Source organism: Balaenoptera musculus, chromosome 2, assembly GCF_009873245.2.
Source record: "Balaenoptera musculus isolate JJ_BM4_2016_0621 chromosome 2, mBalMus1.pri.v3, whole genome shotgun sequence".
Taxonomy (NCBI): Eukaryota; Metazoa; Chordata; class Mammalia; order Artiodactyla; family Balaenopteridae; genus Balaenoptera; species Balaenoptera musculus.
In genome coordinates, this window is record NC_045786.1 from 27623014 (window position 1) to 27637835 (window position 14822).

Sequence of the window (14822 nt, forward strand, 5' to 3'; positions counted from 1 at the left end):
TAGCTGCTGAAAATGATGCTTTACTCCTAGCCTTTCTTCAGTGGGTGATGATGGGTGGGCCTGATATTCACAACTGCTGGGCCTGAGGAGGGCCAAGCCGTTAAGAGTTCTTTTAAAGAGGAAAGACTTTTAAGTTAGTCATAGTTAAAGAGCTATAATAAGAATGATGACTTCTTTTAATCTGCAGGAAAATCTGCACCTAATAGGATGTTGAACCTGCATATTAAATCAAACACATCTAGACTATTTCTGTAGCCGAGATCAGAGCAGCAGGTAAGTTAAGGACTCTTCCCACCCTGCTTCTCATCCACCTAAAACTGGGACAGTCCCCCCTGAGCACAGTCTTTCGCAAAAGGTATGTAATGTACTCGCCCTCACTGTCTCCAAGAAGCGGAAGCACCTGTAAGTTTCTAAGGAAAACCCCTATCTTAAAAGGAAAAAAACAGAAATAAATCTACAACTGGCTTGGTAGGTGGAAAGAATGGGTTAATCCACACCCCGCCCCATCCCTCCCCAGAATGGCGCCCAAGGGCTGGCATGTATCACACGTAGACTTGTCCCAGATTTACAGCAGGCCTGGTGGCAGCCAGACAGAACAAATCCCGTGCCAGACCTTTAGCAGAAATACCAGTGTTTTCCGATCAATATGCTTCCCACACGCTTTCTACTCAAGAAAAAGCCAAAAAACCTCCATTTAAATAATTGATGCTGACCTGTTTAACTGTTTTGATGTTGGTAACCTGGAAAGCTCTAGCTGAACTTGGAAACTAGACTAGGGATGGACAAATGTGTTGGATAAATCACCAAATGATGCTTTAAAAAAAACACACACACAAAACCAAACGTCTTCTAAATTTGAGCCCCAGTGGGTATAGGATGGTGGTCCCCAAGTAGAAGACATCTGCTGACGTCTGGAGACATTTCTGGCTGTCACTGCTGTGGGCTCGGGGGGGGGGGTCCTGGCTTCCGGTGGGCAGAGGCTCTAACCAGGGTGCACAGCCCAGCACCTCCACCCCCCAGATCCTTCAGCTGCAGATGCCAACACTGCCGTGGCCAGGAAGGAAGCCGTGCCTGACGGGACGTGACCCAGACCGCAGACATGTGGACGTCCACAGTCCTGAGACGGTCCACAGGGAAGTGATACACCCGAGTCCCCCGTTCTGCGCCTGGCAAAAACCAGAGAAGTCGAAGGCACCTGTAGCATCATGGCCCCCTTGCCCGGTTTGTGCACAGACTTTTTCCAAGTGCAGGAAGGGCAAATATGATTTTCACCAGACAGACGAGGAAGCAGGGCCAGAAGGTTAACGTGTTGATTCCCAGCCATCGGCTACATAGGTGGGTCCACAATCATTCCCCCAAACCCTAGGGGCGGGAGGTGTGCCAGAATTTGGAAGGCTGGGATTTTAAGAAGCAGTACGGACATTACGTGTCACCTGGCACCGTCAGCAGCGTGAACAAGCCTCCCCATTCCCCTCCTCACGCCCCCCCCACCCGCCGCCCCGGGGACAGTCACACTAGAGGGCGAGTCCGGGTTACATGCAGCTCCACCAAGGATTGCTGCCCAAATGAGTTCGGGAAAAACTGGCAGATTTTAGAGATTTTTGGATTCCAGAATTACAGATGCTGAGTCATTACACCTGTAGTGAAGGGATGATTGGATTTAGAGAGATAATGTGGATACTGTCAGTGCCCAGGCCCTGGGTTGAGTGAGCCCTGAGGCAAGGCTGACACTGAGGACCCCCTTCCATGGGGACGTAAACAACAGGCCAGGTTCACTAGAATCACTCTCTTTTTGGGGTGGGGGAGGGGCGTCACGAGAAGCACGGCATCACCTCCTAACAGGTGATTTCAGTTCAACTGTGTCCACCTCTAGGCTGTTTCTATTTCCCTCCAGAACATACGAACCTCAACGTTCTGACCATTCCTAGGACCGACCCACAAAGGCTGTGCTCAGCTGTATGCCCTGAGATGCCCATAAAGCAGTTTTCACGAGAATCAGAATCACTCCAATGTTACTCCACACAAGGGTTCTCTCTGGCATCTTCCTGACGGAGGAACCACAGAATTCCCTGCTCCCTTAAAAGGGGTGTACCTGTTCAGACTCAGGATGCCTTGCGGCCCACTTGAGGGAGGGCAGGAAGCGGGGCTCCCACCGGCCGACCGTCCCCTCACCCCCACTCACCCTCATCCTGAGAGGACGTGAAGAGTGCGGCCCCAGGACATCAGGAAAAAGATCCCCATTACCCATGAGCAAAGTGGGCCCAGAAGTCCTTTCTGGTTGGCAACGTGGGAATAAATCTGGCTCCTCTGTGTCGAGATTTCTCCAAAGTGAGCCCAAATATTCTTAAAAGGGAGTCCAAGTGTTGGTAGGCTCAGGCCCACCTGATGCAACCCCCACCAATTCCTTCATTCTGAAATGTGCAAAGTCTGGTAGGTATGAGTCAAAATACACCAAAATGTCCCCAGAATACAGACACAGCCGCAGGACACAGTGCCAATAAAAAACTAAAACCAAAACAAGACAAAAACAACAAAACTCTTTGATCTGAGAAAGATGATGTAAAGTTGACCAGGCACTACGTTGGTTCCAGTACCCACAGATGCCCCACCCCCCCACCCCTCCCACCGACTTTCATGCCAAACACAGATGCAGCCCTTGGTTTAAGGCAGGGCATCACCGGCTCTCGGCACCCCTGACGCATCCTGCGCGATGTGGGATGTTGAGCAGCATCCCTGGCCCACGAAATGCCAGTGGCACCACCAGCCCGCTAATAACGGGGCAATCAAAAACTGTCTCCAAGGCACCAATGTCTGGGGGTGAGACATGCCTCCATCACTGGTTTGATGGGGGTGTAAGCTCCCATCTCAGCCCCGCCAGTGCCGAGAAGTGACGCAGAGAAAGTGAACCGCCCACAACCAGTCCGGTTCTTCAGTGAAGTAACTCAACCGACTTCCTTCCCTTCCCTCCCGGATCTGCAAGGTGGTCTTGAAGATCAAGTGAGTCACTGTAGGGATGGAACTGCACCCCCGCCAGGAAGGCAACAAGAAGGGCAGTGGGCCAGGTGATCAAAGGTTTCCTGGGGAACAGGCTGCAAACCGGAAGCCTAAGGACATTCGTCTACTGCGAGTCTGAAAGCATTTTGTTACTCGGAACAGGAAAGCCTAATCTAAGGGTGCTCCACCCTCAGATGTTTAAAGCACGTTCACTCATCAGGCCAGGCTGGGGTGCCTTCTCTCAATTTCTAAGGCAGAGCAACCCCTCCCCAAAGTAAAATGAAACAAAAAGGCAGAGGAAACTGTATGTCAGGCACACTCTCCAGCAGCAGCAGGAAAAGAATCAGCTTCAAGGTCAGAGGAAGGGGAAGAAGCAAGGTATGCGAGCTCATCACAGCGGCTAACGTGCTCCCTCCATGTTAGTGGTGGGGCCATGGGTGCCAGGCGAGGCCAAGGACAGATGGGTACGAGGGCAATTTGACCCTAAACACATCTGAATAGAAAACGACAAAACTATAGTTCTGGAAAGGTTTTGATAAGACCCACTGTTTCAACATTGCCCAAATCAGATGAATACAAACCCCAAGCCCACAGAAACACAGTTTTAAAAAGCAAACCGGGAGGAAGAACCAAGATGGCGGAGTAGAAGGACGTGCTCTCACTCCCTCTTGTGAGAACACTAGAATCACAACTAGCTGCTGGAAAATCATTGACAGGAAGACACTGGAACTCACCAAAAAAGATACCCAACATCCAAAGACAAAGGAGGAGCCACAATGAGATGGTAAGAGGGGCACAATCACAGTAAAATCAAATCCCATAACTGCTGGGTGGGTGACTCACAGACTGGAGAACACTTATACCACAGAAGTCCACCCACTGGAGTGAAGGTTCTGAGCCCCACGTCAGGCTTCCCAACCTGGGGGTCCGGCAACAGGAGGAGGAATTCCTAGAGAATCAGACTTTGAAGCCTAGTGGGAATTGATTGCAGGACTTCAACAGGACTGGGGGAAACAGAGACTCCACTCTTGGAGGGCACACGCAAAGTAGTGTGCACGTCGGGACCCAGGGGCAGGAGCAGTGACCCCAGGGGAGACTGAACCAGACCTACCTGCTGGTGTTGGAGGGTCTCCTGCAGAGGCGGGGGGTGAGGGTAGGGGCTGTGGCTCACCATGGGGACAAGGACATTGGCAGCAGAAGTTCTGGGAAGTACTCCTTGGTGTGAGCCCTCCCAGAGTCCACCATTAGCACCACCAAAGAGCCCAGGTAGACTCCAGTGTTGGATTGCCTGAGGCCAAACAACCAACAGGGAGGGAACCCAATCCCACCCATCAACAGTCAAGTGGATTAAACTTTTACTGAGCTCTGCCCTCCAGAGCAACAGTCAGCTATACCCACCACCAGTCCCTCCCCAAGCCTCTTAGATAGCCTCATCCACCAGAGGGTAGACAGCAGAAGCAAGAAGAACTACAATCCTGCAGCCTTGGAACAAAAACCACATTCACAGAGAGATAGATAAGATGAAAAGGCAGAGGGCTATGTACCAGATGAAGGAACAAGATAAAACCCCAGAAAAACAACTAAATGAAATGGAGAGAGGCAACCTTCCAGAAAAAGAATTCAGAATAATGATAATGAAGATGATCCAGGACCTCGGAAAAACAATGGAGGCAAAGATTGAGAAGATGCAAGAAATGTTTAACAAAGACCTACAAGAATTAAAGATCAAACAAACAGAGATGAACAATACAATAACTGAAATGAAAACTACACTAGAAGGAATCAACAGCAGAAAAACTGAGGCAGAAGAACAGACAAGTGACCTGGAAGACAGAATGGTGGAATTCACTGCTGCAGAAGGGAATAAAGAAAAAAGAATTGAAAGAAATGAAGACAGCCTAAGAGACCTCTGAGACAACATTAAACTCAACAACGTTTGCATTATAGGGGTCCCAGAAGGAGAAGAGAGAGAGAAAGGACCAGAGAAAATATCTGAAGAGATTATAGTCGAAAACTTCACTAACATGGGAAAGGAAATAGCCACCCAAGTCCAGGAAGTGCAGAGACTCCCAGGCAGGATATACCCAAGGAGAAACATGCTGAGACACATAGTAATCAAACTGGCAAAAATTAAAGACAAAGAAAAATTATTGAAAGCAGCAAGGGAAAAATGACAAATAACATACAAGGGAACTCCCATAAGGTTAACAGCTGATATCTCAGCAGAAACTCTACAAGCCAGAAGGGAGTGGCATGATATACTTAAAGTGATGAAAGGGAAGAACCTACAACCAAGATTACTCTACCCAGCAAGGATCTCATTCAGGTTTGACAGAGAAATCAAAAGCTTTACAGACAAGCAAAAGCTAAGAGAATTCAGCACCACCAAACCAGCTCTACAACAAATGCTAAAGAAACTTCTCTAAGTGGGAAACACAAGAGAAGAAAAGGATCTACAAAAACAAACCCAAAACAATTAAGAAAATGGTCATAGGAACATACATTTCGATAATGACCTTAAACGTGAATGGATTAAATGCTCCAACCAAAAGACACAGGCTTGATGAATGGATACAAAAACAAGACACACATATATGCTGTCTACAAGAGACCCACTTAGACCTAGGGACACATAAAGACTGAAAGTGAGGGGATGGAAAAAGATATTCCATGCAAATGGAAATCAAAAGAAAGCTGGAGTAGCAATACTCATATCAGATAAAATAGACTTTAAAATAAAGAATGTTACAAGAGACGAGGAAGGACACTACATAATGATCCAGGGATCAATCCAAGAAGAAGATATAACAATTATAAATATATATGCACCCAACATAGGAGCACCTCAATACATAAGGCAACTGCTAACAGCTATAAAAGAGGAAATCGACAGTAACACAGTAATAGTGGGGGACTTTAACACCTCACTTACACCAATGGACAGATCATCCAAAATGAAAATAAATAAGGAAACAGAAGCTTTGTATGACACAATAGACCAGATAGACTTGATATTTATAGGACATTCCATCCAAAAACAGCAGATTACACTTTCTTCTCAAGTGCGCACGGAACATTCTCCAGGATAGAACACATCTTGGGTCACAAATCAAGCCTCAGTAAATTTAAGAAATTGAAATCATATCCAGCATCTTTTCTGACCACACGCTCTGAGGTTAGAGATCAATTACAGGGAAAAAACCATAAAAAACACAAACACATGGAGGCTAAACAATACGTTACTAAATAACCAAGAGATCACTGAAGAAATCACAGAGGAAATCAAAAAATACCTAGAGACAAATGACAATGAAAACACGACGATCCAAAACCTATGGGATGCAGCAAAAGCAGTTCTAAGACGGAAGGTTATAGCTATACAAGCCTACCTCAAGAAACAAGAAAAATCTCAAATAAACCATCTAACATTACACCTAAAGGAACTAGAGAAAGAAGAATAAACAAAACCCAAAGTTAGCAGAAGGAAAGAAATCGTAAAGATCAGAGCAGAAATAAATGAAATAGAAACAAAGAAAACAAGAGCAAAGATCAATAAAACTAAAAGCTGGTTCTTTGAGAAGATAAACAAAATTGATAAACCATTAGCCAGACTCATCAAGAAAAAGAGGGAGAGGACTCAAATCAATAAAATTAGAAATGAAAAAGGAGAAGTTACAACAGACACTGAAGAAATACAAAGCATCCTAAGAGACTACTACAAGCAACTCTATGCCAATAAAATGGACAACCTGGAAGAAATGGACAAATTCTTAGAAAGGTATAAACTTCCAAGACTGAACCAGGAAGAAACAGAAAATATGAACAGACCAATCACAAGTAATGAAATTGAAACTGTGATTAAAAATCTCCCAACAAACAAAAGTCCAGGACCAGATGGTGTCACAGGTGAATTCTATCAAACATTTAGAGAAGCGCTAACACCCATCCTTCTCAAACTCTTGCAAAAAATTGCAGAGGAAGGAAAACTCCCAAACTCATTCTATGAGGCCACCATCACCCTGATACCAAAACCAGACAAAGATACTACAAAAAAAGAAAATTACAGACCAATATCACGGATGAATATAGATGCAAAAATCCTCAACAAAACACTAGCAAACAGAATCCAACAGCACATTAAAAGGATCATACACCATGATCAAGTGGGATTTATCCCAGGGATGCAAGGATTCTTCAATATATGCAAACCAATCAATGTGAAACACCATATTAACAAATTAAAGAATAAAAACCATATGATCATCTCAATACATGCAGAAAAAGCTTTTGACAAAATTCAACATCCATTTATGATAAAAAAAAACTCTCCAGAAAGTGGGCATAGAGGGAACCTACCTCAACATAATAAAGGCCATATACAACAAACCCACAGCAAACATCATTCTCAATGGGGAAAAACGGAAAGCATTTCCTCTACAATCAGGAACGAGACAAGGATGTCCACTCTCACCACTCTTATTCAACATAGTTTTGGAAGTCCTAGCCACGGCAATCAGAGAAGAAGAAGAAATAAAAGGAATACAAATTGGAAAAGAAGAAATAAAACTGTCACTGTTTGCAGATGACATGATACTATACATAGAGAATCCTAAAGATGCCACCAGAAAAATACTAGAGCTAATCAATGAATTTGGTAAAGTTGCAGGATACAAAATTAATGCACAGAAATCTCTTGCATTCCTATACACTAATGATGAAAAATCTGAAAGAGAAATTATGGAAACACTCCCATTTACCATTGCAACAAAAAGAATAAAATACCTAGGAATAAACCTACCTAGGGAAAAAAAAGACCTGTATGCAGAAAACTATAAGACACTGATGAAAGAAATTAAAGATGATACAAACAGATGGAGAGATATACCATGTTCTTGGATTGGAAGAATCAGTACTGTGAAAATAACTATACTACCGAAAGCAATCTACAGATTCAATGCAATCCCTATCAAATTACCATTGGCATTTTTTACAGAACTAGAACAAATCATCTTAAAATTTGTATGGAAACACAAAAGACCCCGAATAGCCAAAGCAGTCTTGAGGGAAAAAAACAGAGCTGGAGGAATCAGACTCCCTGACTTCAGACTATACTACAAAGGTACAGTAATCAAGACAATATGGTACTGGCACAAAAACAGAAATATAGATCAATGGGACAAGATAGAAAGCCCAGAGATAAACCCACGCACCTATGGTCAACTAATCTATGACAAAGGAGGCAAAGATATACAATGGAGAAAAGACAGTCTCTTCAATAAGCGGTGCTGGGAAAACTGGACAGCTACATGTAAAAGAATGAAATTAGAACACTCCCAACACCATACACAAAAATGAACTCAAAATGGATTCGAGACCTAAATGTAAGACCGGACACTATAAAACTCTTAGAGGAAAACATAGGAAGAACACTCTTTGACATAAATCACAGCAAGATCTTTTTTGATCCACCTCCTAGAGTAATGGAAATAAAAAGAAAAATAAACAAATGGGACCTAATGAAACTTCAAAGCTTTTGCACAGCAAAGGAAACCATAAACAAGACGAAAAGACAACCCTCAGGATGGGAGAAAATATTCGCAAATGAATCAACGGACAAAGGATTAATCTCCAAAATATATAAACAGCTCATTCAGCTCAATATTAAAGAAACAAACAACCCAATCCAAAAATGGGCAGAAGACCTAAATAGACATTTCTCCAAAGAAGACATACAGATGGCCAAGAGGCACATGAACAGCTGCTCAACATCACTAATTATTAGAGAAATGCAAATCAAAACTACAATGAGGTATCACCTCACACCATTTAGAATGGGCATCATCAGAAAATCTACAAACAACAAATGCTGGAGAGGGTGTGGAGAAAAGGGAACCCTCTTGCACTGTTGGTGGGAATGTAAATTGATACAGCCACTATGGAGAACAGTATGGAGGTTCCTTAAAAAACTAAAAATAGAATTACCATATGATCCAGCAATCCCACTACTGGGCATATACCCAGAGAAAACCATAATTCAAAAAGACACATGCACCCCAATGTTCATTGCAGCACTGTTTACAATAGCCAGGTCATGGAAGCAACCTAAATGCCCATCGACAGACGAATGGATAAAGAAGATGTGGTACATATATACAATGGAATATTACTCAGCCATAAAAAGGAACGAAATTGGGTCATTTGTTGAGACGTGGATGGATCTAGAGACTGTCATACAGAGTGAAGTAAGTCAGAAAGAGAAAAACAAATATCGTATATTAACGCATGTATGTGGAACCTAGAAAAATGGTACAGATGAACCGGTTTGCAGGGCAGAAGTTGAGACACAGATGTAGAGAACAAACGTATGGACACCAAGGGGGGAAAACCATGGTGGGGTGGAGATGGTGGTGTGCTGAATTGGGCGATTGGGATTGACATGTATACACTGATGTGTATAAAATTGATGACTAATAGGAATCTGCAGTATAAAAAAACAAACAAACAAAAAACAACTAATACTAAACTTTCTTTGGGTTATTTGTATGGAAATATGTTAATATAAATGTTTCAGACATTACATGAAATTTCTAAAAATCTTGTACGTTCTGGTATAATGCTATAAGTCATAATTCTAGTTATTACTTTAAAATGTATATCTCAGAAATAACTAAATTTCCTTGTTAATTGCATTATTACAAACTTTTATCAAATCTTTAACCGTGGTCATTTTTAAGTCTTTTGTCATTTACAGACAGTTGTGGGTGTACCCTGATGCTTTCGCAAAAATGTTCCTATAAAAGGGTTTCATCTTCAAGGAATTCATGGAAAAGTCTCTGACAAGTACAGGTTTCTGGTAACTGACTATACTGCTGAACTGAATGAATAAGCATTTTCAGAACTCTAATGGAAAACTGACGAATTCATAAAAGTGCTAATAAAAGATCAAGATGAAAAAAAAATTACATGGGACTGAGTGAACTGATGAGGATGATTATAATTTTTCTGACTTTCTGTTTAAGTAAAAATAATAATAAAAAAATAATAATAAAAAAATAAAAAGCAAACCTAAGCCCAGGAAAAACCATCTTTCCCGCAAACGATAAACACATGGTCATTAGGACCAACGAGCAAAATCTGTGAGCAGCTACTTCTCAAGTAGAGAAAATGACTCAGTAAACAGACTCTGGAGCCCTGGCCAGCTCTCAGCAAGGTGGGCCGCACACACAGAACTGGCAGGGTTGGTGCCACCTGTGTGCCCGGCGTGGGCCTGGGATGGAACAAAGAAATCACTTTGGCGAGACACACTGAGACCTGTTAGGATGACCACCCCTTTTAACTCGGCGGACGCCGTATCCTGGGATCACAGCAACGATACAAAGCATAGAACAGCTTCAAATATTAATCTAGAGCTTGCTGTGTTAGGATAGTTGAAAAATGGGCAGTGACCTAAATATTTCTGGTGGCATAGGAATGCAAGGATCAAGTTGCTGAGGGCTCAGGTAAATGATGAGACATCAGGTTGATGGAATTTTACACAGACATTTACGCGACAGTTGTGGAATGTACGTTAACACATACAAAACTGTCATAACATACTGGCAGGTAAAAAACATAGTATACAAAATACATTTGCCATGGTGCTAATAATGTATATATTTCCTTCCAGTATTTCACACGTATTACACTGGGAAGAATCAGAATAAAACACTAACAGTGATTTTGGAAGAATTAAGCAATTTAAAAAAACCATTCTCTTATTTCCATTTTTAAAGCTTTATTCTGTTTTATAAATTTAAAAACTAAATATGTTATTTTTTCTAATAGTTTTTGAAATAAATCATGTGGTCCAAGCTGTATGGGTGCCTTCCCTCCAAACACAACTTAATTCTAAGCTGCCAGGACCTCAAAAGCAGGAGATAATGGGCCATCTGTTTGCTTTCAGATGCTTCATTTTGAAGTTAAGGCATAAAGAGATACTAGGGAGGTGGTCTGGGTTTTACATTAATGATGAAAAGCCCAAAGTGGCCGCTCTTCCCCCCATTCAGCTTAATGTTTATTCAAATTCAGCCCCCATTTTTAGTGACTATATCACTTCTATAAGGAATGAGAACTACAAATAAATACAACCAGTTGGATATCATTAATCCTACAAGAACACTAGGTGGATATCAAAATGGCATTTTGAGCCCTGTGTCATCACCTTTCTCCCCTTGCTCCCTAATGCAAATCTCACAGACATGCATCTAGACCGGGGGTGTAACTGCTCCTGGTACCTGGGCTCCCCTATTGGTACCCAAGTGTGCAGTCACACAGCCCCAGGCAGGCATGAGGCCCCCAGTGAGTATGAGGCAGCGATTCCTGAGAGAGAAAGCGGGAAGGGGACGTGACACTGACCTCGTAGATGAAGTACACTTTGGCCCCCACGTATATTCCCATGCGCACGACAGCTCGGACAGCAGCGTTCATACCTGCAAAGGAACAGGGACAGTAGTCATTGAGGAGGCTGGGGAGAATCTAGTGCTGCCATTTAATTAGCTGTGATGGTGGGGAAACCGTGTAACCTCTCGGACGGCCCCTCCTATGAAAAGGGGTCACAACACAAACCTCCAGGGTTAGTGCAGGGAGGAAGAGAAAAAAGTACAAGGCAGGGACCAGCATGTTGTGGCCTCGTCCACAGATGAGCAGAGCCTGGAGCACCGTTTGTTTAGAACATCGACGTAAACACACTCGGAATATGAGCGACCTCAATTTGGTGTGAATTCGTAGGTTGATTCCATCCAATTGCAAAACAACAGAGAGGAGAGATGTTTGTTTTTAGGTAGCCAAATTCAAAGAAAATAGGCCTGAAAAGGCCATTGGTCTGGGGAGGAGATGAAAAATTATTACCAGCTACTAGTGTAAAAGAAAATAATTTAGTCAGTGGCCTTAAATATAAATCATGCAATTTTATTAAAAGAAAGATCAAATTAAACCAGTATACTATAAATAATACCTAATCAAGATAAATCTAGGCCATTTTCCACACTTCCCCAGAGGGCCTTGAAGGAAATTAAAAGTGCAATGTATCCTTGTATAAAACTGCTACACCCCATTTTGCTTTCCACTGAAGCCCCGTTTTGGGGCAGCCAACTGTGCGATGGACCATAGTCTAATAGCTACGTTATTTATTTATTTATTTATTTTTAGCTGTGTTGGGTCTTTGTTTCGTGCGAGGGCTTTCTCTAGTTGCGGCAAGCGGGGACCACTCTTCATCGCGGTGCGCGGGCCTCTCACTATAGCGGCCTCTCTTGTTGCGGGGCACAGGCTCCAGACGCGCAGGCTCAGCAGTTGTGGCTCACGGGCCCAGTTGCTCGGCGGCATGTGGGATCCTCCCAGACCAGGGCTCGAACCCGTGTCCCCTGCACCAGCAGGCAGACTCTCAACCACTGCGCCACCAGGGAAGCCCCCATAGTCTAGACCTACGTGAACAGGTCAGGATTTCACATCTGTAAAACCCTGTATCATCGTATCAGCTGATGAGCAAGGCCATCAGGAGAGCAGTGAGAAGGGAGGGCCGTTCCTCTCGTTAGGGATGCAGCCCTGAGCCTCCGAATATCCTGCACCTGGGCATCCAGCCTAACTGCTCCTGGGCCCCCAATAGTTCTAATCAGCCTCCTTCGTAAATTTAAATTTTGGGAACATCAGGACTAAAGGTGTTGGAGAACGTGGACCATACAGTAAGTGGTACTTCTGGTAAGTAAATAAACAAATGAAGGCACCTTGGGTCCCAGGGAATATACTCCACAGACAAGGAGATTAAATTTGTATGTATTTGGATGGTAAACCTGCTCAGAAGATGGTTACAAATTTTCAAATTACATTGAGCCAGGTCTGGAAATCTGGAATGAGATTGTTGCCTCTGAAAGGTGACAGTTTTACAAGGCTACAATGTTCACGGAGCCGGAAAAACTGGAAATAAATCCATGTTAAACGTATATCTAACATCTACGCACACGTAGACATTATGTATTTGGTAGTCTCACCACTTCATGTTCAAACCTAGTTTATTACACGAAGGATTTTAATGACCTACTGATTCATTGGTGGCTCTCTCTCATACCCTCAAACTCAGCATTTCAAGATGCAATCAATCATTTCACCTGCATCATTTTCTCCTCCTTTTCCTGTATTCTCTCACTCGGATCAGCAAAACTTTTCACTGGCGCACAAGCTGGATACTCCTGATACCCTCCACAGCTCCTGCCCATAAAACTGCCATTTCCCTCCCCAAATTTCCCCTGAATCCACCATCTCCCTCTAACATTATTCACGTTATGGCCAGAATGAGTAAAGCAGCTTTTCCTCTTTTGTTATTATACAAGTAATTTATAAATATATTCTTCTTATTAAAAAAAATTACAGGGGCTTCCCTGGTGGCGCAGTGGTTGAGAGTCTGCCTGCCAATGCAGGGGACACGGGTTCGAGCCCTGGTCTGGGAAGATCCCACATGCCGCGGAGCAACTGGGCCCGTGAGCCACAACTACTGAGCCTGCGCGTCTGGAGCCTGTGCTCCGCAACAAGAGAGGCCGCGATAGTGAGAGGCCCGCGCACCGCGATGAAGAGTGGCCCCCGCTTGCCGCAACTAGAGAAAGCCCTCGCACAGAAACGAAGACCCAACACAGCCAAAAAATATATAAATAAATAAATTAAAATTATTAAAAAAAAAATCAATGGTTGTCGGGGGTTGGGGGAGGGGGATGAACAGGTGGAGCACAGATTTTTAGTGCAGTGAAACTACTCTGTACGACATTATAATAATGGATACACGTTATTATACATTCGTCCAAACCCATAGAATGGGCAACACCAAGAGTGAACCCTAAAATATCAACTATGGACTCTGGGTGAGGATGACGTGTCCATGCAGGGTCATCAGTTATAACAAATGCACCACCTGGTGGGGATGTTGATGGGGGGGGCTGGTCTGCATGGGTGGAGGCAGAAGATAGAGGGGAATGTCTGGACCTTCCCCTCAGTTTTGCTCTAAAATCTAAAACTCTGAAAAACACGGTTAAAAAAACAAACACAGATGAGGCCGTGTCTTGCTTTCCCATGCCCGCCCCTTTGGAACCCAGTGCATACACCCTGTAGACGCACTCTCCTTGTGCCAGCTGTAATCTCACACAGTTTTTTGAGATGTTTTCTATGTTAGCATCAGCATTCTCTTTCTCAAACTCAAAAACGCCCAGGTTCCTCCCTGGATTCCCCAGGGCCTGTGCTCGTAAAACCAAGCTCTTCAGGTGAGCTCTCCGGCCCCCCGGGCTCTTCCTACCTGCTCAGTCCCACCTGGATGCCCCTCTACACGTCAGGACTGCAGCTCCCCCAGAACTGCCACCACGTCCCGGAACCGCCCTCTCTCAACCTCCAGGAGGGAGGGACGAGGCTCCTGCACCTCCGGGAAGGCTTCCCCATCGGCCTTTCCTCACCGGCCTTCACTGCTCCCACCTGGGCGACACACCTGCATCTCATGCAGGCAGCCTCAGCCCTCAGGCCTTAACCGAAGGGATAAACGAGCTCCTCTCGGCCCCTTCCCACACACCCCGCGATTCTAGGACTTTATTCTGTGGCCCTGGAATCAGGAGACTGACCACCAAACGCTGGAGCCCTACCACCCCTCCATCACCAGGACGCAAGCGCACGGTTAACGCCGACTCCCTGGCCCCCGCCCTCCCCCACGTGCTTCTGAAGACCTCATTTCTGGCGGGTCGAGGTGGGGGGAGGCTTTCATAAAGGCATGAATAAAGAGGAGTTGGGGGATTTTAGAAAGTGCAAGTGGAGAAGGAATGGCA

At 44.2% G+C, this 14822-nt stretch overlaps 1 protein-coding gene across 1 annotated transcript in view; it reads right to left on the minus strand.

Moving 5' to 3' along the window:
* Positions 1–14822, minus strand: part of LOC118889002 (phosphofructokinase, platelet) — a 73902-nt gene that overhangs the window by 47661 nt on the left and 11419 nt on the right. The window contains exon 2 of the mRNA XM_036840550.1: positions 11389–11462. Coding sequence (XP_036696445.1) covers positions 11389–11462 — 74 coding nt within the window. The remainder of the gene's footprint in view (positions 1–11388; positions 11463–14822) is intronic.